The 27,508-nt window shown below is 35.0% G+C and overlaps 1 protein-coding gene across 1 annotated transcript in view; it reads right to left on the bottom strand.

The window, feature by feature from the left end:
• Nucleotides 1-2,281: 2,281 nt before the first annotated feature.
• The window catches only part of LOC136033026 (BTB/POZ domain-containing protein 2-like), a 30,542-nt gene continuing 5,315 nt past the window's right edge, over nt 2,282-27,508 (bottom strand). Inside the window, exons 2-4 of the mRNA XM_065713577.1 lie at nt 11,453-12,583; nt 3,948-4,142; nt 2,282-2,611 (exon numbers count right to left, since the gene is read on the bottom strand). Of these exons, the coding sequence (XP_065569649.1) occupies nt 2,463-2,611; nt 3,948-4,142; nt 11,453-12,548 (1,440 nt within the window). The 5' untranslated portion in view covers nt 12,549-12,583 and the 3' untranslated portion in view covers nt 2,282-2,462. The remainder of the gene's footprint in view (nt 2,612-3,947; nt 4,143-11,452; nt 12,584-27,508) is intronic.

The following is a 27,508-nucleotide window of genomic DNA, read 5'->3' as shown; positions in this document are numbered from 1 at the left end:
CTGTGTGTCTGTATGCGGACTTTGGAAGAAATCCTGCTCATCTCTTTCAGACAATACTAAAAACCCTGTTAATTTATATCAGACTCGATTTTTTATTATTATTTCGAAACATTTTTATTTTTTAATTTACAATAATAACATACATATCGCACTATTTTCTCATACTGGATCAAATTATTGTCTTCAATATATTTCACAGTTGCATTTAAAGTATCATGTAGTTTGTATATATAACTTTTCATAGGGCACACTTGTTCGAGATTGTCTGTGTAATAATTGTAAGATTCACAATATCGAAGAGGAAATGACAGACATCTGTCCATGTAAGAATGTATACAATATTCTAACCAAAATATCAGAGGAGCCTCTTCGTGGGTACTGTGATATATCACACTTTTTATTGTTTCGTATGCATTTATCACGATCATGTATGTTTCCTTGGTATCTACTGTGCGACGAACATAACCACATTCAGTCTGTTTGTCATTTTTTTTCTGTCTGTCATTTTGTCCGTCTGTCTGTGTGCCAATGTGTCTGTTTGTGCTTGTCTGTAAGCCTATAAGTCTGTATATCAGTGAAAAGAAATTCAAAGCTCCCAATAAAAATATTTAAGAAAAAAAGTTGCAAGAAAAAAAATTCTAAGTTCAAAAAAGTCCCATATACCCCCTCAGATTTTATTCCTTTTCTTTTCTGACTGTGCACGTTGAAGATTCTAACGTTGATTTTAGTGGGGCAAACTTCCTTAATTTGCCGTAAAATATTAGTCGATGTGTCTTTTTATATATATTTTTTTTTCGAAGTCTCTAGTACCTTTCCGTCCTGTAGTGAAAGTATCATGTAAATTAGTATCCTTTTTATCTCGTGAGGGGTGATTCTGATATATTCTCTCCGAATCGAATTGTTCGAAAATTACATCCGAATCTCTGAGAAATATGTCAATGATTTCATTTCGAGTCAATCTCTCCAAACCGAATTGTTCGAAAATTTTGTCTGAATCTCTATAAAATGTGTCTATAAGCTCATCCTGAGGGCTTGGGATGCTTGTTATCGCACTCAAAAGAGCATCCATTGCTACTGGATCTACACAACCAGGAGACTGCTGTCCATATCCTCTCGAGATGTTTTCACCATTCTCTCGTTTTGAACCGACCGTCTAGAAAAAGTCGAGAAAAAATTCAGTCCATACAAAAGTTCACAACAAACATTATTTCTCTGATAGAAAAAATCACGACTGACTTATCTATATCATTTTCTATTTTCTTAAATATAAAAGTAAATATTATTTTATAAGTATATCCATGTGACTTTAGACATTGAAAAAAGTTGAAAATATTTCAGTTAAAAAATCTATGTAAAATAAAAAATATAGAAATAAAAATTCGGTCCCCAAAAAATTCTATTTTTTTTTTATTATTTCGAAACATTCTTATTCAAAAAAAAACTAGCAATGGCATACATATCGAACTATTTTCACATAATGGTTCAAATTAATGTCTTTAATACATTCTACAGTTGCATTTAAAGTATCTTTTTGTCTGTGTATATCAGTTGTCATATGGCACATTTGCTCAAGATCGTCCCTGATATAATCGTAAAATTCACAGAATCGAAGAGGAAAAGTCAGATTCCTGTCCGAGTAAGAATGTATACTACATTCTATCCGATATGTCGGAGGAGCCTCTTCCTGGTTGAGATATCCATGCAATATAGATTGCTTCACCATTTTCATTAACTCTCCTTCAAGGCGCAATAGTGTAAAGCCTTTTTTTAAATATTAGAACGTTTTTTTCCAACTCGAAATAATGCAACTAAACAAATGTCTATGTGGAACTGTGATACTAAATAACTCACCATCAAACTTTTATACCCATTATCAGGTGATGCTCGCCAAATGGGTACTCTGCGCCAGGGCACTTGTATCTAAAGACCTTTTTCACCGAAAAATGAAAGCTGGCAAGCGTTTCCTAAAAATATACTTATCGCCTAGAAATTAGGATTACGCCATGTGTAAACGGCTACGCTTGTACCAATTGAATTTTTCACCAAGAAAATAGGCATCTATTGTTCCCAGAAAATGCTAACACTCTCCTAAAAGATTTTAGCTGGACACAAGGGACTAGCAACTCCAATAGCACATTGGGATACGGTTGCACTTGTCCCTGTTGAAGAGATACGAGGGGTTAGTGATTCCAATAGTACATCGGGATAGGGCTGCGCTTGTCTCTGTTGAAGGGATACTATTAACGTTCTGAATCCCAAATCCTTAGAATAAATATACTCCTTCCAATTGACAACAAACTTTTAATTTAGCCATATCGTAAATCCAAAAAGCAGAATACTATACAATATTATATACAGCAACCTTTAACAACAGATGAAAAGCAGTTTTAAATATTCTACAACAATCTGATCAAAAGAAACCAATAAATTCTTGGTAAATGATGAACATAAATACTAGAAGATCAAATAAAAAATAGAATCTCGGCTATCTGACCATCTTCCACTGACGTACCATTGTTGTTTCCCGTAACATAATAGAATTGAAAGCTAACTTTTTCCGGACCAGGAAGTCCAGGACATTCAATCGTTACTTTGCGCTGACCTTTTGTACCTGAAAAAAAGGAATTCAACTTTCTAGAGACACAAGAAACGAAAACACAGCCTTGACAAAATGGGTTCCAATTGTCAATATATGATCCAAAGTGCACTAACAGTTTGTATGTCCCTTAATGCATATTTGACCAGAGAGCAAAAAAAAAAAAAATTGTGCTTCGATTTCGTTAACAAACCATTGAACAAAACGGAATGATACCCCCCCCCCCCCCCAAAAAAAAATATGAAATCCTAAAAGTAGAGTATAACAATCTAAAGAGTTGTTAAGGGATGGAGATACCTTTCCATTAAATAGACACTAAAAGTTCATTGCCGTTTAAACTTCATGTTAATGGAGGAACCAACTTGATAATATCCGACTATCAAAACAGAAGCTTTTACTTAAACATTCGCTCTTACTCCAAAGACCAAGGAATCAAAAATATATGTCACACGTATTTAAATTTATGACTTTAACTTATCCTATTTTAATACATTTAATTCTAGTATTTTAAGTGTTTGAAGGATAGTTATATCCTATTAGGCACCAGCTTCTTTAATGCACAGCCCTTTTGCTAATTTTAAGCTATAAAACCATTTATTTGTATGCCAAAAAAACTTTTTAATCATAGAGAAGTACATTTTTTTGGGATATTTATTTTAAATGACTACGACAAGCTCTAAAGAGCCAAATTATCTTCAATCGGCAATAAAGCAAAACAAAAAAAAAATTCGAAAATTAACCAAATTCAGTTAATTAAATTAATTATCTAAGTGTATTGATGTATATCACGATGTAAAATACATAAAACGATCCATAAAAAATTAAAATAAATAGTAAAATATAGTATTCGAAATTTCGTACCAAAAAATTAATAAAATACATTTTTACACAGTACTTGGAAAAAATAAAGCAGGGGAAGGGATTCGCTTTTTTTTTTATCACATCTACTATACATGGGCAAAAAGTTCTTCCACATCTTCGATGGAGACATTTTATTGGATGAAAGGGGAGCTTTTAAGATAGAGCTTTCCTGAGGTAGAACGAAAAACCACGAAATGCAAAACGTAAGCAAATTTTTGTTCTTAACAAACACCAAGCAGGACTCTTATATAGTTCAATTTTATCCAGATTTACTCCCCTATTAAGTAAGAAACAAAAAAAGAGAGAGTGATAAAGAGATGGATAGAAAGAGAAAGAGAGAAACAGAGAGAGAGAAAAATTGAGAATTGGAGATTGAAATAAGAAAGAAAGGGAGAGGCAGGACTGATCTCAAATTTTTATTATGATCTCTTTCTCAAATTTTATGAATCAATGTCTGTATCTTCTAATTTCAATTAGTTTCTATGCTTACCATAAAACGAATCTGGCCCTTTCAATGTAACTGCAGCAATATATTGACATTTGGCTTTTACTTCGACAACTTCTTTAAAATATACTCGGAATGTGTTTGGGGATCCATCGCATGTAAATGTTGTATCATTCTGTGTAATAATTTGGTTCGACGCTGAATTAATCAGTGCAATATTAGCTTCATATTCTGCTTTGCCTGAAAAGGAAAAAAGAAAAGCAAAAGAAAGCGTTGGATAAATAGTTGGACTCAGATTTTTATGCTGATTTTAAATTTATAAGTTTAATCAAATTTAGTCTTACCCATCAAAAGTTACAAACCTGAGAATAATCGCTTTATTTTGTAAAATATGTGAAAACACCCCCTGAAAGTCATTGAAAAGTCATTAAATAGAGGTTTCAAGCTCCTATCTACAAAAATGTGGAATTTCGTGTTTTTTGCCAAAAGACTGATCACGGGTGCGTATTTATTCGTCTTTCTTTTTGTTTCCAGGGGTGATTGTATCGACCCATTAGTCCTAGAATTTTGCGAGGGGGCTTATTCTAACGGAAATTAAAAGTTCTAGTACCTTTTTCCAGTCACAAAAAACGGAGGGGACCCAGGGCCCCTCCCAGGCTCATTTTCCTCCAAGGTCAACAGATCAAAATTTTGAGATAACCAATTTGTTCAACACAGTCAACAAACCTAATAATAATGTCTTTGGGGATGACTTACTCACTCACAGTCCCCGGAGGAGGGGCTGCAAGTTACAAACTTTGAAAAGTGTTTGCGTATAGTAATGGTTATTGGGAAGAGTACAGACGTTTTCAGGGGGATTTTTTTGGTTGGGGGGTTTGAGGGGAGGGGGTTATGTCGAAAGATCTTTCCATGGAGGAATTTGTCAGGGGGGAAGAGAATTTCCATGAAGGGGGCGCAGGATATTCTAGCATTATTTAAAACAATAAACAATGAAAAATAAATATGAAAAAGGTTTTCAAGTGAAAAGTTAGGAGCAGCATTAAAACATAAAACGAACAGAAATTTGTACGCATATGAGGGGTTCCTCTCCTCCTTAATACATCGCTCTTTACGCTAAAGTTCTTTAGTAATTTCAACCTTTTACTCTACGGCCTTTGTGGTTCAGGGGTCATTCTTAAACAATTGAGACAGCATTTAAGCTTTAGTGCAAAGAGCGAGGTATAATCGAGGGGGAAAACTCCCCTCATATACGTAATAAAAATATACAAATTTAGAAGTTCGTTATGTAAGTTATTTCGTAAGTTACGTTTATTTTCTACTAGTAAAAACGTTCGTAACAAATTAAAAGTTCTAGTTGCCTTTTTAAGTAACCAAAAGATTGGAGGGCAACTGGGCCTCTTCCCTTGTCCCTTTTATTCTCAAAATCGTCCGATCAAAACTAAGAGAAAGCCATTTAGCTAAAAAAAATTAACACGCAAATTTCGTTTTAATTATTCATGTGCGGAGACCCGAAATCAAATCATGCCTCAATTCAAAAAGGTTCAGAAATAAAATGAAAATTTTTTTTTTTTAACTTAAAGTAAGGAGCAACATTAAAACTTAAAACAAACAGAAATTACTACGCATATGAGAGGGGCTTTTCCATCCTCAACGCCCCGCTGTTTATGCTTTTACTGTTTTACTTTTTTTTACTGTTTTACTTTTTTTTACTGTTACTGTAAGTTTTTTACTGCTTTAAAAAGTAAACTTGAGAGAAAGAGTGAAACTTTAGCGTAAAGAGCGGGGCGTTGAGGAGGGAAGAGCCCCTTTCATATACGGAGTAATTCCTGCTCATTTTAAGTTTTAATGTCGCTCCTTACTTTCAGTTAAAAAACTTGTTTTTCATGTGATAAATACAAAACGTTATTTTGATGAATATATGTATGCCGAATAGATATAATTTTCATTCAGATACCAAACACATAATATTCAAATACAAATACTCAAATTTAGAGGCACCTATAAAAAATTATCAGCTTAAGAAATTATACATAATTTTTGAAAAAGTAAAAATGTTCGCAAACAGTGGTGACATATCGATGAAAATTGAACCATTTAACTTGGTTTGTCTGGAAGCATAAGCTTCATCCCTTAATAAAAGGAAAATGCAAAACTTTGCATTTATTCTGTTTGCAAATATTTGCTTTGTTTTCCCTAAGGGCGATGGTGTATGTACCAACGATCATAGAATATTGACAAGTGGCTCACTTGAGCGGGAAATTGAGTTATAACACCCAGAGCTGTTCCTAGAGGGGAGCAGCCGGGGCAGCTGCCGCGAGCACCGTGGTTGAGAAATTGCCTACTTTGGTCCCTTTTTTCACTTTGATTCGGCATTGTTTAAATTTCTTTATGAATCAGGAGGGGGCGCCGAAATTAATTTTTCCCCGGACACCACCAACCCTGGGAACGGCTCGGCTTATACCCTTTCTTAGTAACAAGTGAAAACCCAATACATGAAAGTGCCGTTCTTGGCCCAAAGTTTCCCATTTCCCATGATAGGCCCTTCACCTCGAGTTAAAACAGACAAGGAGGATGGCCATTTGAAAGGACGTATTTAGGTTAGCCCGATAAATGCAAATTGAAAGCAGTCTTACCACGACGTGGCTAGTGTTAATTGAGTCTTAAATGCGAGTGATTACCAACATTCGGAAATCGCAAATAGCTAATTTCGGCTGGCGTAGGATTTACAATGGTAAGTTTCAATGTACATCCTTTTCTGAAAAAAATACTCAGTTACTTTTAATTTATGTTTGTAGTAGTTTATAGGTCAAGGACTATTTATTCTGCTTGATTTATGAGTCTAGAAGATAAGTACGGGCTAGAAGATAAGTACCAAACTTTAAGTTAACTGATACATAGAACGCAGATGGCTCTGTACTAAGATGACTCTAGAGCGTTGCTTGTGAAATTGGAAATATCAGCGAGAAGAAGAATATCAGCAGAAGAAGGAGGGAATTCTAGTCCTTGATACAAAAAGAAGACAATGAAAGTGAAGTAGAAGAAAAAAATTGGTGGCTTGTCTTGACCCAAGAAGGAGGCAAAATAATTTTATGACAACTGTGTTTTAGTCATAGATGGTGAAAGGACACCAGAAGGCAGAGAAAGGGAGATAAAGGGGGTCAATTTGGTTGCATAGATAATTAATAGCTAAACTAGTTATTGTCACTCTTGGATGTCGCTTGGATGAAATTAAGAATGTTCTGGTAGGGTTTCAGACACTTTAGATCTTTCTCGGCTACGTCATTGTTAAAGTCCAAAAAAGGGACCCATTTAATGGACGGATAGGGTGAGTGACATAAAACCTAGAACAGCATTCACTGATCAGCCTTTCTACTGCACAATTTCTTATAGCTTGGCAGTACAAAATACTTTATTACGGAAATGAGTGCTGAGAATTCGTTCTTTGAAGTTAGCACTAGTTTCAATGACAAACTTTGTATTTTAGACTAACAAAACAGAATACTGGAAGCTTAGTAGATGTTCCTGGGTTGGAAATCTGTAGGGAAGGCAAATCAGTGTGCAGTGAAGGCATTTCGACCTTCAACAGCTGAGACAAACCAGTTCCACTACTTCGAGGGATAAAGAAAAAGCGAACGATCATTTCATATCAGGTAAATTTCATATAAGTAATGTAAATACATTTCACAAACAGTGTTTGATTTTCACAAAGGCAGAATTTAAAGGTTTTGCAGATGGCAATAAGGAATACATAGATACAATTATAATAAAAGTTTTGTAAAGGACAACAGTCTGCAGCCTTTATTCCATCCGATGCTGAATTGCTCTCTGCACCGAGCACCCTGTAGCTAGTCTGAGCAAAAGCTCGAAAAATCTTACTGTTCCAAATATTTTTCATTTTTCTTCCTGGAACACCTTTTGGCAGCCTAGCCTTAGAATTATTCACAAATGATTTCCGATTTTCAACATATTTTTTTTTATCCTAGGGTTTATTATCCGGTTGATCAAAAGATTAACACAGCAATTTATAAGGTGGAAATCAAAAACATGTTAAGCATACATTCCATAATTGGCACTTGATTTCCACCAAAAACAGGTATTAAAGGCTTATTGGGGTCACTAGATACAAATATAAGGCTAAAGTTACAACTTGAGCATTGTAAACTAATTCACAGTATGTACTATTGCTTGCACCAGTAAGCAGATCCGACAAAAACTTGAAATACCTTAAAGTTACAAATTTTTCGATTTTGAAATACTTAAGAACTAAAAAAAAAGAAATTTGTGAGGGAGTATTTGGATGGATAATGCAGGACTCCAGCTAAAACCTTTTTAGTTTCATTTTTAGCTTATTTTATTTATAACAGAAGCGGCGCTATGCAGCACAGCCTCACCTAAAATTTAGAAACGTGTAAAATAAGCTTTGTCCCAAATTTGTGACAATTGGCCGCCTTTTTGAAAAATCAACCAAAGCACTTTACCCTACCGATCCGTGTAGATGATTGGGTAGACCGCGTTCTACCACAACATTTCTTCTGGTTGTTCCAACGTCTTTAGCGCTCGATCTTCCGTGGTCAAAATATACTTAAGAAGTGACCCTCTAGTCTTTTGGTTCGCTTCTCTCAGTACGACCCAGGACGGTCCGCACCCCTTAGTTACGCCAATGGGTGGGGATATGTGTGTGGGAGGGATAAAGATTTTTAAGTAAAAGTGACATTTTTCTATGGAGGTTCTTGCATTTTTATATACAAACAAAAATTACCAAAAATAAAATCAGACTTTTATCAGAAAATTGTCAATATAACAGTCCTGCCAATATCATGTATTGTTCTAAGATTATTTTTTTAAACAAGTTTTTTGAACTCGAAGTAAGGAGCAACATAAAAACTTAAAACAAATAGAAACTATTACGTATATGAGGGGGTTCGCCCTCACGACAATACCTCTCACTTTATGCTAAAGTTCAAATTTTGTTCCAATTCTTTAAGAAAGACTCCTGAATCACAAAGGCCGTTTAATTAGAATAAAATAGCTCTTTTGAAAGCACCAAAAAAAGAGCGAGGAATTGACGAGGGGGCAAACTCCCTCATATACATAATAATTTCTGTTCGCTTTTAAGCTTTAACATTGCTCCTTACTATCAGTTGAATAAAACGTGTTTCTTTTATTTAATTTCTAATCGTTTTTTAAATGATGCTGGGAAATCCGGTGCCGCCTTCATGGAAAATTCTCTTCCCCCATAAAAAAATCCTCCATGGAAGGATCCTCACACGTAGCTCCCTCTCCCCCGACCCCCACCAGAAAACGTCTGTATACTTCCCAATAACCAATACTACATGTAAACACGTAGTCCGAGTTTAGTACGTGTCCAACATGTAAAAACAGGCGTCCGTGATCTTTCTTCTGGCAGAAGAAATTCTACATCTTTGAAGATATGAAATTAAAACCTTTACAGAGTGGTTCTCTGATCCGCTGAATCTGATGTTGTGATTTTCATTCAGATTCTATGAATTTTAGGGGGTGTTTCCCTCATTTTTCAAAAATAAGACAAACTTTCTCAGGCTCGTAACTTTTGATGGGTAAGACTAAACTTGATGAAACTTACATATTTGAAATCAACATAAAAATCTGATTTTTTTATGTATCTATTGGTATCAAAATCCAAATATTTTTTAAGTTTTGGTTACTATGGATCCTAGTTGCTCCTTACTTGCAGTTCATTACCACAAACTGTTCGACACAACTTTAGAAAAAATGCTGAACTTGTAAACGAAATTTATACTGTTTTCAAAATAATAAAAATTATTGTGTTATCTTCCTCCACAACATTACATCATTTACAACGATTCACCCAAAATTCCCATATAAGAGTAACCCAGTTCCAAAATGTAAAAATTTGGGACATAATTTGAAATTTTTGTCAAATTGACTATTGGATGTTCAGGATGGCCATCGAGCGAGCCACGAGCGGAGCGATAGCCACATGCTTATTTTGTTTTAACAACTTTTAGTACAAATTTAGCCTCATAGTCATCATTACTGACTTTAAAATCCTTAAATACTAAATTTGATGGACATTAAACACCATTTTGTAAATAAGATTTGTCATGATTTGTTTCTGAACATCTCAGAACTTCAGAAACTTCTGAACATCACTACCATAGTGGTTTCCATGTAAAAATGTTTCAAATCAGAGAACAAGTGAAAGTCACTGAAAACCAATGATTTCTTAGACCACACTGACTTTCAATTTACAGAATTTAACAAATGAAAACATAGTGAAAACGGGTAGAATACTTAAAACAAATCATTGGACAAAAACAACTTAAAAAATAATAAAGACATCCAAATATTTCTACTTGACATCCAGTACCCTTAATCAAGGTAAAAATTAACAAAGCTAAATTAAAGAAAACAGCAAAGAAAAGAATAATAAAAACAAAACTCACATCTTAATAACTTCATTATCACCACAGAAATAACACAAATACATGCAAATGATAAATTAGAATGATAAATTAGGTTGGGTCTGTTACAGTTGGAGTTTGAATTATCTTAATAACTTACAACTCCAACTGTTGTGCATGTTTGTTCTATGTGCAAGGTAATATTCAGATATATATATATATATATATATATATATATATATATATATATATATATATATATATATATATTCTGTCATTGGAGACTAAATCTGGACTGCGGAGTGGATGGTCAAAAACTTTCCACTAGGCTACTGAAGTCTAGGTCTTTCATCATAGCTGAGAAGAGTCAGTAAAGCTACCATTCCCTTGTTTGTATTGCTATTTTAACACTCAAGGAGTCCACCTTGCCTAATCTATTTTTTAACCAAGTTAACCACTGAAAATATTGTGTATAACAGTTTTTGAAATTTCAGGAAAGAGTGGGCGCACCTCTAAATTGTGAACTACACATACCTTTTGAATTACCTTTCAATTCTCTCTTTGAATTCACCAGTCACAACAGGAGCCCGCCCTAACGTTTTTCATCATGAACATTTGTCTATCCACTGTTAAATATGTGACACCACTTTAAACTGACACTTCATTAATCGCATTGTCAAACACCCCAATAATCTGTCTGTAATTTTCTATTGATTGCAGTTTTCTTGCTTTAAGATTCTTTATAAAACTAAAAGCTTGATATGTGCCAAAATCATTTATACGATGACACATTTTAAAGTTGCTAGCTGGGCAATAATCAACTGGAGATCAACACTAGTGGAAAACTGAAGCAAAATTGTGTCAAGACCACTAAGCCACTAAACAGGTGCCGGCAGTGGTGGGGGAACGTACTCGGTTGACAGCTTAAAGGGTTCATTATTTCCTACGTTACCGTTGCATTAATGTAATCTAGCGTGTTATGAATGTAGCCTATACATCATTATTTTTCTTTGACTTTAAAGAATAATAACCTGTTAAAGTTTAGAAACATAATCCCATAATGAAAATAAAAAAGCAGTCCTTTAGCTTTCTGAACTTGGTTTAAAATGTATTTTTAAAGTATAAATAGACAAAGTAACAGCTTACCATGTATAGAGCCATAGAGTCCATAACCAACAACATAGATTCTCTTATCTGTGGCAAATCGAATCCTATCTGAAGTACCGCTATATCCCCATCTAGTTTCGACTGTCCCAAAACGATTGGCAACGAGAAGACGTGAAGTCATTACACTCCTAGGACTATCAGGGAATGGGACTTCAGGCTTTGGATTTACACTATAATACAGAAACATAGAGACCACTTCTTTATCTGTCAGGACTCCTGATTGCGCAACATGGTGTGCAAAGTCATCCAAAGACATTTGCGGAAAACGAATGAGGAGCAGAGCTTGACCCAAGACAGCTCTTACATTGAGGGAAATGGGCTCAATTTCTTTTCTTTCACAGTCAACTTCTGCCCAACGTTTTACTGCTTGAAAAAGTTTCAACTCAGATACTCTTAATGTGTCTCTTTTTAAGAGGGCACATAGCAATTCATTTGTAATATCAAAAAATCCTTCACATTCAACAGCTTCAGGTGTTGATTTATCAATGACATCCCAACACAACTCTTCCAGTTGTTCTTCATCAAAGAAGCGAGCTTGGTTTAATAAGGTAAATGCATTACTAACTGTCAAATTGTTTTTAAGGTATACAACACAATGGTGCTCAAGTGGAAGCACTTCATATTTTTTAGCAGTGTATAAAGCCGCAATAACAGTATCTGGTCCAATTCTAACTTCATCTGAATACAAAAAACGGAGAAGGACAAGAAAAGCTTGTGGTTCTATATCAGTCAGTTCGATTTCACTAACGCTTGATGACAGGGGTCCATTAAACATTCGATCAAAGACAACACTACCAGCACAAAGAACAAATTTATGAGCAGGAATCCTTTGGCGAGTTGAGTTTTCTGTACCAACACTGAAGATGACATCACTCATAATTTCATTGTTGAAAAGAAAAGCAATTCTTTCTTTGACACTAGCTTTTGTTGACTGCCAGCTAAGGTTAGCTGGATTGGCTTGATCTAATTGTAAATTTGCATTTAACAAGCCAGCAGCATTTCTTGCAGGGCCAAGTCTTGGAAATGGAACAAGTTCACCTTCATTTTGTCGCGAAGGTCCGGGTCTATCAGTCATTTTCAGTAGGTGCTACTTTAGCATCTAATAAACCCCTATAAAATATAATAATGAGTCATAAAGAAAAAAAAACTGAAGAAACCTTATTTAAGACACATCTTTCATCCACATTTCAAACTCACGCCTCTAGACCTATTAGCCTAGTATTAGCATATGAGAGCCACTAAAAAAGGATTTAAGAGATGAAAGTAATATTTTATTTCTAGGTACATAAATTTAAGACTCACTCTTTGCTTATATAAATTTATTTTATATTATTAAGCTTAACAAAATTCAGACTTGCAAATTGCATACAAACCCAAGGGCTTAGAATGTAAGTGTCACACACAGTCAATCTAGAATCCTTTTGAGACTGTTCCCAGGAATGAACCTGATCGCAAGGACATCTAGCATGTCTGTATTAAGAAGGCGGGATAGGTCCTCATAACACACATTATTACTCTTTACATGATTCTGATTCCAATGCAGAGTAATGTGTTCACTTCAAACTGATCTATCTAATAACCATGAGGGCAAGAACGTTTAAATACCATGGAATATTCCCATGTTGATGCTTGTTCAGGGTAAGCTGGAACACATCTATATTGGCAAGCATGGAGGAAAAACAACTGTGAGCATCAATCCAGACACAATTCCTACATCACTATAGCACATCCACTGAATATATAAATGAAATTTGAGTGTTTAATAGAAGTCATTTTTTTTATTTAATCTAATTTAAAAGGGGCAAAGCCTTTTGATGTAGATGTGGTTGGGATACTTAGGATTAAGGACCCACCCACGTTTGATAAAAAAACCCTCAAAAATAGGCTATTGTTCCTGCTTACTTCTTTGTTGTAGGTTTTGTTTCAGTTTCAGGGTTTAATTAATTTTTTCTTGGAAAGGAGGAAAGCAATGTCAGCTCTATGCAGCATTTATAATTTTACAAAAAAATATAATTAAATACTATCTGGCAAAATCTGAAGTCAAATTTCATTAATGTCAATCGAACAGCTGTTTTAGGACCAGCTCTTGAGAGAATGTTTGTGCACTGAAGTTTTATTGTTTATATTGGAAATGGGTTTGAATTTATCAATAAAGTTAAGAACAACTATTATTTTAGCATGATCAGTTAAATATTTTCTTCACAGAGATAGACATGTGATTTGAAACTGTTTACGAAAATTCAATCCCAGTTTATTTATCTTAATTATCTTAATTTGCACTTTGGAGCAAATTAAGATCCATCTTGATCTATTAATTGCTACATGCTTGATGATGTGAATGATTAACCATCAAATGTATCCCACTGGTACTTCCAGGGAACATTATTTCATTTGACATCTAATAACTTCTTGAAAGCTTCATCATTGGGTGCTGAGACTGTTGTATTTGAGAGACTATTCCAGTGGTTTACTACATGGCTTGAAATAAAGTATTGTTGGTGTTGAGTTTGGACAGAGGACTTAAACAGCTTCTTTGGTTGTCCCCAACTGTCAGTGCCAATATTCTAGGAAATTGGGGGGGGGGGTCTTGTGAAGTTATCATCTTATATACTGCTTTTGTGGCTCTCCTTTGCACCCCTTCCAGAAGCTGTACATACCCCTGTGTCCTGGTGATGCTATACAGATTCCATAATCAAGCACTGGTCTGACAAGGGCCTTGTAAAACCTCACAAAAAAATAAGGAGACCTACTGTATATAGTTTTCTTTAAGAGTGCCAGGACAGAGTTTGCATGAGACACAGTCTTCTTGCAGTTTGAATGGAATATACACAGGTTGTCCACAATAATTCCAAGATCTCCTTCTTCATCCTCACCTTGCAGCTCTTGAATGATACTTACATCTGAATTGACCATAGTATACTTGAAACCTAGGTTGAACTTACCAAAATAAATACCACTACATTCATCAATATTGAAGCTCATGTGCCATGTTGTTTCCCAGTTTTGAATATGGTTAAAATCTTCTTGTAGTGACTCATGATTGATAGCACAAAACAACTTTGAATCATCAGCATAGACAGTTAGATAATTTGTAGTTAATTGAAAAATATCATTTATATAGATATTTAATAGGGTAGGTCCTATGACACTGCCTTGCAGGACACCACTGGTGACCCCACATCTCTCAGAGAGGATTGATTCTTCTTTATTGGTAAAGATCCTAACTCTCTGAGTTCTATCTGTAAGGAAAGCTGAGATAGAGCACACAAGGTCTGCATTTTCCTGGTCATTACCCTATTTAATCCTTGACCACATAATTATTTGAGTAATATGCATATAAAATGATATATACATACTGGTAAAAGGGGTTTTATTTGCTTGTTGAAAAGTAAACAACTTCTTCTTATTATTCAGCAGTCGGGGCTTTTCAGTCAACACTATTCAGCCCTTTCCTTTTGACTTGCTCTGTGAGATGGACAGAGCTACGGAGCAGGTTTGACTTATATAATTTGTATCTGCTCAGATTTCTTGTAGTATATCTTTTGATGCTAGCAGTTGAATTAAAAGAGAATATATATTGAGCTCTGTGCTCTGTGTGCAAGTATGGTCAGCAAGACTTTTGGCTCTTAGTGGAATTTTGTGGTGTTTGAAGCATTCTAACAATTTACACTGCAGGGTATACTATGCAGACGTCAGCATACTACATTCAAATAGGCAATGATCTATTGTTTCATTTTAAAGATTACATGACCTGCAAAGGGGGGAGGGGGAATTTCACCACTTGAATTAGGAATCTGATATGAAAATGCCTGAAAGTTTAGCCCATTTGAACCTGACCGAATTCTATGATAAATCTCGGAAAGGTGCTTACTGGGGAAAGGTGATAGTGTTGGATTCTTATTATTTATCAGTACCTGTGCAAGTCTCCAGTGGTAAATATCTCTAATGGGGATTGGTCTCCCACTTGGCTGGTCAATATAAAGCCTTTTTTGCTATTTCATCTGCCTTGTGGTTACCAAATATACCCAAGTGGCTTTGAATATACTGGATATGAGTTAAAATACCTTTTGAAGCTAGAATATCAATAATTCTAAGACAAAGAAAAGTGTCAATATCCATCTTGTATTGAGAAGCTGAAGAAAGCAGTTCAAAGCTTGATAAAGAGTCAGAATATATTATAATTTTTTTAATATTAACAGTTATATATTCATTAACCATGAGGAAATCTTAAGCCATGATTATGGCATTTAGCTCGGCAGACATTACAGATGCATTATCACGTAATCTCTCGCCTAAAGCGATATTATGGGTTGGGAAAAACACTCCGCTTGCCCCTTTCTCATTCATTTTGGACCCATCTAAAAAAAAAATTTGAAATGGTTTTTATATGCAACATTATTGAGCTCAGCAATTTTTTTTAATAAAAGCAATAGGGGTAAGTTCTTGGGTCCACTTTGAGAAGTCAGTCTTTATTATGGGGATTGACCACCTCCAAGGGGGGGGGGGGGTTGGAGTTGGCCAAGGGAAACAACAGAGTTTCAAACCTTTGATCCACATAACTTCTTCCATTAGAAGTTTTATCCCTACATTTTACCAACAGCATTGTCAAGTTGTACTTGACAATAATCTAACATGATGTTTGTGCTTTTACTATTTCTTTCTTCCTCACATAAATTTGCATACATTTCTCACCTCTGGACTTCTTTCTAGGAAGTCAACAGAGATCATTCTCATAATCTACCACAGGAATTGCTTGCAAAAATACTTTGTATAGTTAGCCAATACTACTTAAATTGCTGAGTACACAAAACAGATTGTCATGATCCTAATTTTGCAGGAGGACAAAATATGATTTGAAACTTTTTTTTTCCTATATCTATTTTCTGATTTATATCTATAATATATCTAGATCTATTTTTTCCTATCGCAATTTTCCTATATTTTATATCTATTTCCTATATTATATCTATTTTCAGGGTTTGACTAACAAAGGGCATTTAAAATTATAATGTGTGGCTGAGGTTCACACCCTGTAATCATTATGCTAGATGTCAAAAACCACTTTTAGTGAGAATCCAGGCTATGGGGCAAATACACATCTGTAAATGCAATGGTAGGATAAAAAAAACATCTTTCTTACTTTCTAGCTAATTAAAGAAGGGTTCATATGTGTCATTTTGTTTTATAAATTAAATTAAAAAAAATAAGTTTTTTTAACTGAAAGTAAGGAGCAACATCCAAACTTAAAACAAACAGAAATTACTCCGTGTGTGAAAGAGGCTGTTCCCTCCTCAACGCCTTGCTCTTTACAGTAAAGTTTGACTCTTTCTCTCAATTCTACTTTATAAAACAGCAAACAACTTTAGCATAAAGGGTGGGGCATTGAGGAGGGAACAGCCCCTTTCATACACAGAGTATTTTTTGTTTGTGTTAAGTGTTTATGTTGCTCCTTACTTTCAGCTAAAAAAATTGTTTTTTTTTTTTTAATTTCAGAGCGTTTTTGAATTAATGCATGTTTCATTTTGGCTCTCCGCAAATAAATAATTAAAACAAAATTTGCATATTATTTTTTTTTGCTACATGGCTTTCTCATAGTTGTGATTGGATGATTTTGATAAAAAAAAAAGTGGGAGAGGAGGCCTAGCTACCCTCCTATTTTTCAGTTACTTAGAAAAAGGCAACTAGAATCTTGAATTTTTAACAAACATTTTTATTAGTTAAAAAATATTTGTAACTTACAAATTAACTTACATAACAAACTTCTATATTTGTATATTTTTACTATGTATATGAGGGTATTATGTGTTACATGACAATTTATAACACATATACATATATTCATATACATATTTATTATGTATATGAGGGTATTATGTGTTATATGTATGAGGGTATTATGTGTTATATGTATATGAGGGTATTATGTTTTTATTACGTGTATTATGTATATTGCCCCCTTGATAATACCTCACTCTTTACGCTAAACCTTTAATTTTGTCCCAATTCTTTAAGAATGACCCAGGAATCACAAAGGATGTAGAATAAATAGTTGAAATTACTAAAAATACTTTAGCATAAAGAGTAAGGTATTGAGGAGGAGATGAACCCATGTGCGTAATAATCTCTGTTTGTTTTAAGTTTTAATGCTGGTCCTTAGTTTCAGTTGAAAGAAATTTTTCATATTTTTTTTCATTGTTTTTTTTAAGTAATGCTAGAAAATCTTGCACCCCCTTCATGGAATTTCTCTTCCCCCATGACAAATTTCTCCAAGGGAAGATCTTCCCACATAGCCCTCTCCCCCAAGCCCCCCCCAAAAAACCCTGAAAAGGTCTGTACACTTCCCAATAGCCATTACTAGACATAAACACTGGTCAAAATTTGTAATTTGCAGCCCCTCCTTTGGGGACTGTGGGGGAGTAAGTCAGCCCCAAACAGTGCAGCAACAAGTACTCCAAATTTTTACTTAAGTATCAAGTATTAAGCACTAATTGTTTTTTTTACTTAGATATCAAGTAATAAGTACTTTCCAAATTCTTACTTAAGTATCAAGTATCAAGTACTTGCCCAAAATTGTACTTAAGTATTACTTTAAATACTACTTCAAGTATTTATTATATATATATATATATATATATATATATATATATATATATATCTGATATAAAGCCCATGCTACCTTTTTTAAAGCCATTCTGAAGGCTTCTTAGCTCCTTCCCTTAAATATGTCCACTGACATTTTCCTCTTAGAAATCTTAATCAAGAACCAGAATTTCCGTTTTATCATTTTTAACCGTTTCCCTTGTTCGGCTGGTACAACCCAATGAAGTCCAAGAAAATAATCTTAACCAATTTTCAACACAACGGCTTGAAAGGAAAAGACTATAAAACAATTAAGTCCAGTCAAACTCTTGATTGGATCAGATACATCACATGACAGGATTAACACAGTGCCCATATAGTTGAACTTTTGGTGATTAGTGTTCAGTCAAATCTGGCACGTTTAAAAAAAAACAGGGTTATTCCGAAACATGTCGAAATGGTGGAAAAAATATTGAAAATAGAAAAATAAACTTTGGATTGGCTTTAAAACAGATAAAAGGTGATAAAGTAGTTCATTCTCTGATTCAATAAGTAAAAACCTTAGCAACAAAAAAACTCAAATTTAAAAGCAAGGAGCTAAGTAAGTCAGTTGCAGACTTTTTTAATAAGAGAAATCAAAGCTCAACAATCAAAAATAAAAAATCAACTAATGACATGTCTCGCCCTCTGCACCTTTACAAGAAAACTGCCTCAAGTTTTCAAGTTAAATTTCAGAGATGCTATGAAAATGTATGGGATCTATATCCTTTGGCTGGTTTTCACTCAAGCAAGCTGCATACTGTGTAGTCAATTCAGATGGTCGGTAAAACTCCCTAGAAACATATATTATAAAATCACGGGCCTGCAGCAAGCCCGCTGATTCAGACGCATTCCATACGGCTGGTCAAACTGCAGAATGAATGAATGAATCAATGAACCAACTTTATTATTCGTAAAAGTATAAAAAAAGCACAAAGTACGGAGTATTATAAATAAACAAAAGCGATAAACAACAAGAAAAAAAATTCAAACTAACAAAAGACAACATGCACTAATTAACCAGTATCAATATGGAAAAAAGGCTGCAGAGGGTCATAAACGTGAATAAAGTATATAGTCTTTTTACATAAATCATCACTGGAAGACCAAATCCAAGAAGGCATATCTATGAAACCCAATCGAGCAATCGAGCAAGCCGGAGGAGGAATTTGCAATATCTGAAATAAGCCGCACGTAGAGTATGGGAATTTTTCTACGAAACACATGAGCCATGCCTGATATAAACAAAAGCACTAACGGCTTTTGTTTGGTAATGGAGCGACCGCATAAGGGCTATTAAAACAAATAAACTCGCATTTAGACGCATTAACTGACAGTCCAAACTTATAGATTGTTCATTGGTTAATATAGTAAAATTGGAAAATAATCCACAGCGCGTCTGGGCAACAAGAAGAACATCGTCTGCATATGCAACAGAAGACAAACCAATATTACCATAAGAAATAGAACTTTTAGGGGGACGCAGGTACGATGCAAGCACACAATTAAATATACTAGAAGACAATACAGCAGAAGTTGCAACCTATCTATTTCTAGCAGCAGTTTTCAAACCATGAAGTGGCAAAAACCATGAGACTAAGTCGAAAATCTTAGGAGAAAAAAGGAATAAAACAAGAGCTAAGAGCTCATATGGCACTTGTGACAAGGTCGGAAGAGCCAATAGCTCATATGGCATGAGCTCTAGCAAAAGTATAAGAATCAATAGATTAATTTAAAAGAAAAATCAGAGGCTTAACGTTGGCCGGCATTAAGAGCTGTGAGACACAAGGTCCTTTTAAATATCAAAGTTCATTAAGATCCGATCACCCACCCGCAAGTTAAAAATACCTCATTTTCTAATTTTTGCTCTCCCTTCAGCCCCCCCCCAGATGGTTGAATCGGGGAAATCAAATTTATCAAGTCAATTTGTGCAGGTCCCTGACATGCCTATCAATTTTATTATCCTAGCACGCCCAGAAGTACCGAAATCGCCAAAGCACTAGACCCCTCTAACTACCCCAGAGAGAGTAGATCCAGTCCAGTTTCGTCAATCACGTATCTACGACATTTGTTTATTCTACCCACCAGGTTTCATCCCGATTTCTCCACTCTAAGTGTTTTCAAAGATTTCCGGATTCCCCCTCCAACTCTCCCCCAATGTCACCAGAACTGGTCGGTGTTTAAAATAAGAGATCTGAGACATGAGTTCCTTCTTAATATCAAATTCAAAAATACCTCACAAACGTTCACCCGCCCTTAAGTTAAAAATACCTCAATTTTTGTAAATTTCCGAATTAACACCCTCTCCAACTCCCCCAAAGAGAGCGAATCCATTTCGGCTATGTCAATCATGTATCTAGGACTCGTGCTTATTCTTCCCACCAAGTTTCATCCTGATCACTCCACTCTAAGCGTTTTCCAAGATTTCCAGTCCCCCCCAAATCCCCCCAATGACACTGGATCTGGTCGGGATTTAAAACATGAGATATGAGTAACGAGGTCCTAATATGAAACTTCATCCAATGAAATTCAAGATCCAGTCACTCCTTCGTAAGTTAAAAATGCCTCATTTTTTCTAGTTTTTCAGAAGTAACCCTCCCCCCCAACTCCCCAAAAGAGATTGAATTGTTCCGTTTATGTCAATCACATATCTAGAACTTGTGCTTATATTCCCCACTAAGCTTCATCCCGATTCCTCCACTCTAAGCATTTTTCAAGATTGTAGGTTTCCCCCTCTGATGTCACCTAATCTGGTCGGAATTTAAAGTAAGAGCTCTGAGACATGATATCCTTCTAAATATCAAATTTAATTAAGGTCTGATCTAATCTTTCTAAATTAACCGTCCTAACCCCCCCCCCCCCAAGATGGTCAAATCAGGGAAACAACTATTCAAATTTAATCTGGTCTGGTCCCTGATACACCTGCCAAATTTCATAGTCCTAGCTTATCTGGAAGTGCCTAAACTAGCAAGACCAGTACTGACAGACCGACAGACATACAGAATTTGCGATCACTGTATGTCACTTGGTAAATACCAATGCCATACAAAGTAATTTTTCTCTGGGGACGGAATATTTGGTTGAAGGTTGGCTTCAGTATGACTTATTTTGGAAAAGGGTTATTTTGAGGCTTTGGGCAAGCCATGGATTGAAGTAGTTATAGGCCCTACTAAACTGACGGAGAACTTGAATTTCTTAAAACTTGAAACCCCCTCCCTGTCGCCCTATTTTAAATAGGGCTTGTGATATCAGAGCTTGATATGAGCCCTGATCTTAGTCATCTTTTGTCTAGCTTTCGTTTGGATCCGTTGCTCCATTTGCAAGTTATACTAAATTAAACTAAAATCTTGACCTTTCTCAGCACTTAAAACCCACTCCCCCTCATTCTATTTGAGCTAGGGTTTTCACCTCAAAACTTGATGTCTGTCATGGTCTTAGGCAACTTTGGTTCAATCTTCACTGAGATCCATCAATCTCTCGCAAGCTATACTGAATTAAATGAAAAATTCAACTTTTAATTAAGCTTGGGTCTCCATCCCAGAACTCAATGCATATCATACTCTTAGGCATCTTTATTCAATTTTCATTATTCATCTCCATATGCAAGTTACAGCGAATTAAATGAAAAAAACGAATTTTTTTAACACTTAAAAACCCATCACCCTAATTAAGCTCAATTTTAATCCAAATGGTTCAATTTCAATACAAATCTGACTGGTGGTTCACCCGCTATACTCGATGCACAGACGGGCGGACAGACAGACAGATCTCAAAAACTTATCTTGATGGATATTTTCCACTATCCAAATAGGTGATGATACCTGGATGATGATATGCCATTGTTTTCTTTTTTTATCCAATTAGCCAACATGGCTACCTAAGATGTTGCAAAATCTGTCCATCCGTCTGTCTTTCTGTCCGTCAACCAGAAACGCTGGTTGGATTTGGATGAAAACCTTGATGGTCAGATTTGGTGTCAAGGATCATGAGGCACATCAAGTTGAAAGATGAAGACCCTAGCTCAAATAAAACAGGAGGGAGAGGGCTTTACCTGCTAAAAACAGTTTTTTGTTTAATTCAGAGTAACTTGCGACTGGAGTGATGGATCTGAATGAAAATTGAACCAAAGAGGCCTAAGACCATGGCGCAAATCAAATTTTGAGATAAAGAGCCTAGCTCAAATTTAACAAGGGGGAGTGGGTTTTAATTCCTGAAAAATTAAGTTTTCAGTTTAATTTAGTATAACTTGCAAATGTAGTAACGGATCCGAATGAAAACTAGACCAAAGATGCCTAAGATCAGGGTTCATATCAAGTTCTGGTATCACAAATCCTATCTCAAATAGGGCGAGAGGGAGAGGGTTTCAAGTCTTAAGAAAGTTGAGTTTTCCTTTAATTTAGTAGGGCCTATAACTTATGAATGGAGTGACAAATCTGAAGTCAGATTCGTCTGAATACCTGAATTTGCTGGAACAAATTTGACAAAATACCACTGCCTTGGATCCAGCTAGAATTCCCTAGACTTGTTTATTGCAGACAGCATTTAGGTGGGCAAAGATTCAGAGCTTCAGTAGTTTTACCAATAATATGGTCCTGAAGATGATGCAATGGTAGAAATCTGGTTCAGTTGCTGAGATGACAAAACTTAAACACTAATGTCAGAAATATAAGCCCAAATGGACTAGAGTATGCAACATTTAGCACAAAACGCTGGATTTTAGCTCACTGTCGACCAGTGAATTCTGAAATAATTTCAATTTTCTTTGTTATATAACTTTTAACGAAAAATTAAACCAAGTGTTAATCATACTATAATTTTTTTTTGTCAAAAACAAATACGTTATTTCATATCCAAAAATAGGGCATGGAGCTACATCTGAGTTTACTCTAAATCTAAAGGGTGATGTTTTCTTGTACATTGCCAAAGCACAGACACACAAAAGCAATATCTGAGTTTGCTCTAAATCTAAAGGTGATGTTTTCTTGTACAATTGCCAAAGCACACACACAAAGTTTTTGTGTCAAACATAAAGTATTTGAAAAACAAGTACATTAAAAGTATCCTAAGTAATAAGTATTTTGTAATCTTACTTAAGTATCAAGTAATAAGTACACCCTAGAATTTTTACTTAAGTACAAGTACAAGTAATGGAAAATTTTACTTAAGTAGTACTTCAAGTAAGTGACAGCACTGGCCCCAAAGACATAGTCATTATGTCTTTTGACTATGCTGAATAAAATGGCTATCTCAAAATTTTGATCTGTTGCCTTTGGGAAAAAAAATGAGCATGGGAAGGGGCCTAGGTGCCTTCCAATTTTTTTGGTCACTTAGAAAGGGCACTAGATCTTTTGATTTCTGTTAGTATGAGCCCTGTAGAAGTTTAAACTTTGATTCAGAGACTTGGGTTTGAAGAGGCTGTAGCTCTCCTCATCATTTACAAAGGAGATTGGGTGGCCTGAGAGAAAATAAGTCACAAGGATTTTTTTTTGCCAGTGAATAACATGGCACTTGGCAACATCATGTAACTTCATGTTCAAGAAGCCAAGCCTCAGCACTATTGACCAAGCAGCCTAAGATTACTTTGTAAAAAGAGCATGATCTTCATATGACAAGGCTGGTCTGAGAAGCTTCAAGTTGTCAGCAAAGAGCATTAATTTACTGCTGAAAGTAGAAGCAGCATCATTAATAAAGATTTTAAATAGTATAGGACTCAATACACTTTCCTGAGGAGCTCTACTATGAACTCATATAGAAGAAGAAAGAATACAGTAACCAGAGCCAAAAAATAGCTGAACACACTAAGATCAATAGTTGCCCAACTTTTGGCTTGTCAACAGCTTTAATCAAGGCTTAAAACATGCAAATAGCAAGAATGATCTTTGTTTCAAGCTAGTTTCAAACCTGAAATTTTGAGAACATACATGAAAGAGGCCAATGCCAAGGCAAATCTTTGACTTGATCTTATTTTTAACCTGCAATTTGAAAACATAATTAAAGCCAATGACAAGGCAAATCTTTGATTGAAGCCTGCTAATTAGGAAATTTAATTTAGACAAGCAGATTTCAAGATATTTCTTTTTATTCAAGCTTGGTTTAAGTTTGTAACATTGAAAATGTGCCCAAAACATGCAAATAGCAACATGAATACTCAGATCAAGCTTGTTTCAAGCCTTGACAAAATTCTAGAAAAGCTACTTTAGGCTATCTTGAAAAGAAGCACAAGAAATGTATCATCAGCCTCACAACTTTACTCAATCTAAACTTATGAAATTTCTAAGACCTGCAAACACATTTCCACCAAGAAAACAATTTAATAAACTAAAACCAGAGAAAGGGAAACTGAAAGCAGAATATTAATGTATAATGTTATTTCTGCCTTGTTGCCAGCATTAATCAAGGCTTAAAACAAGCAAATAGCAAGGATGATCTTTGTTCCAAGCTAGTTTCAAACCTGATATTTTGAGAATATTTTAATTGGGAAATATACTTTAAACAAGCAGATTTCAAGGTATTTTTTTTTTATTCAAGCTTGGTTTAAGTTTGTAAGATTGAAAATGTGCCCAAAACATGCAAATAGCAACTTAAATACTCAGATCAAGCTTGTTTCAAGCCCTGACAAAATTCTAGAAAAGCTACTTTTGGCCATCTTGAAAAGGGGCACAACAAATGCATCATCAGCCTCACAACTTTACTCAATCAAAATTTCTAATATTTATAAGACCTGCAAATACTAATTAATTTTAATTTTTAATTTTTTCTAACTTTTTTTTAATTTTCCTAACATAGGCTAGCCCTTTTCCCAAGACAGCAAAAAGTAGCTTCTGTAGAATTTTACTCAAGTTAGTAAAATTACAGTTTAGCCACTTTTAGCTACCTTGGAAAGGGGTTAAGATAGGGAAATGAAACTTTCAGTAACAAATACAAAGCCAAAAGCATACTTTGGGAGGGTACTGTCAAACTTCTATGTTAACTTTATCCTGATTTGAAACTTCATAAATTGGGATTGAGCAAAGTTGTGAAGCTGAAAACAGTTTTGTTGTAATTCATTTAAGCAGCAGATCTATTTTGCAAAGTTTCATTTTTATAACACAATGATTTTCAAAGGTTATCTAAGATCACTGTCCTCTAGAGGGAGAAGGAGTGGAGGTAGGGGTCAATGTTGGTATTACCTGAACAATTGTTTTGGGTCATGAAACTATTGTTAATAGATACATTTGGACTTTTTGAACATCTTTTCTCTCTTGCAAAACTACTGCAAACTCACTTTTATGGTTTTATTATATATTTGCACATTGGGGGGGGGGGGGGGTGTAAAGCATGGCATATATTAAATATAGTAATGGCTAGTTTATGTATTTAATATATGCTATGCTTTACCACACCCCCCTGATGTGCAAATATATAGCCCAAATTTGTTCCTAAACTATTATAGATTTGTGATTTTAAATATCTAATCAGGAAAAACAGAAATGACTGCAATTCTATATGTATAAATACAAGAATAATTGGGCTGGAATAAGGTAAAATTCTAGTTAATTGACTTCTTGCTATCTTGGAAAGGGTTTAGGTTAGGAAAATGAAACTTTCAGGGATGGATCTACAGGCTTAAATATGTTCCAGGGAGGTATATTAAAGGACCCACCTCATTAAAATTCTAGTTAATTGACTTGTTGCTATCTCAGAAAGGGTTTAGGTTAGAAAAATGAAACTTTCAGGGATGGGTCTACAGGCTAAAATATGTCCTAGGAAGGTATTTTAAAGTACCCGCCTCCACTCCTTCTCCCTCTAGAGGGCCCTGAAATTTGCCTACATGGCATGTCTATACCTATTGAAATTTTTACAAAACAACATTTTACCTTAATTTTCAGTTACTAGCTGCTTTTCCTCTGCTTTTGGTTCTGAAAATGTAATTCCTGTTATTTGAGTAGAATTTTGATTCATATCAGTGTTTGTTTTTTTTCAAAATTTAAGAAATGTATTTGCATATCTTTAAAACCTTATAAAATGGGATTGAGCAAAGTTTTTAAGCTGGAAACCATTTTGTTCTACTTCAATTAAGCAGAAGATCTGTTTTGCAAGGTTTCACTTTCATAACACACATATTTTTAAAGGTCTACCCTGGAATAACTCAATAATGGTGAGTTTGCAGTAGTTTAGCAAGAGAGAAAAGATGTTCAAAAAGTCAAAATGCATCTATTAATAATAATTTCATGACCCAAAACTATTGTTCAGGTAATAACACCATTGACCAAGGTAGGTAATTCAAAATAACTTCTCAGGGCACAATTTAATCCATAGACCCATCCCTAAGTTTCACTTTCCTAGACTAGCCCCTTTCCAAGATAGCAAAAAGTAGCTAAACTAAAATTTTACCCTCAAGCCTTTAGCTTCCAAAATACTCAAAACAGGTGACAAATGGCTTAGCCTAATTTTGGTTGAAACCATTGACACCACCAGGGAACAATGATCCCTGACAAATAAGGAGACATTATTTGTGTTGTTGTTGTTGATTCCAACGTTTTTGGAGCATGAATCAGCTCCGTCACGTACGTATCAATCTTGTCCAGACAATGTGTATGGAGAATTTTTAAGAAACGATGACTACTTTCAGATTAGTGAATCACTTAGAATCGTTATTTGCAGATTCTTTATTGGTGGCAAACCATTTTTTCCACTAGTATAGCCACCTACGTCAGACCACCCTAATTAATTCTATAGTATTTACAGCCGTAAATTACAATTTACATTAAAGTTCGTGGGAAACACATTAAACTTATACAATATATTGAATACATTAATAAACATTTGACTTGATACAACATGACCCAAGACTGTTAAAGCACATCGAATAAACTTGAAGTTCTAATAAAACAACCCAGTGCAGAAACAGACACCCTACGAGCCCACGGAGGGGCGGATGAATGACCCACCACCGCACGGAAAGTAAAGGCACCAAAGAGCTTTAGAACTTTTCTTTTTAATATTTCACGCTGGATATAATACTTTTTACACGACATTATAACATGGCGGACATCTTCATATACATTACATACAATGCAATTTGGGGAGTCAACCAAATTCCATTTAAAGAGAACAGAATTCACTTTAGCATGGCCAGATCTGATTCGAAATATTGTTGTGGCAATTTTCCTCTCACTGTGAATTAGGTCCAATGGAGGAGGCTTAAAATCATATAGATCCAAGATTGTATTAGTGGACTTTCTTGTGAAATCAGCTTTCTCATCAATTGCGGATTTGGCCTCATAACCCTGAATATATTCACTCAGGGACAAGTTTACATCCAACAATTCACCATTTCTGCAAGCCCATTTTGTCATTTTGTCAGCTGACTCGTTCCCAGGAATACCTGCATGTGCTGGGACCCATGTAAGTTGTAGATCATAACCATGTATTAGA

The sequence above is a fragment of the Artemia franciscana genome, chromosome 11 (genome assembly GCF_032884065.1).
Source record: "Artemia franciscana chromosome 11, ASM3288406v1, whole genome shotgun sequence".
Taxonomy (NCBI): Eukaryota; Metazoa; Arthropoda; class Branchiopoda; order Anostraca; family Artemiidae; genus Artemia; species Artemia franciscana.
Note: the sequence above shows the minus strand (reverse complement) of the source record. Positions and strands in the feature narration are given on the sequence as shown.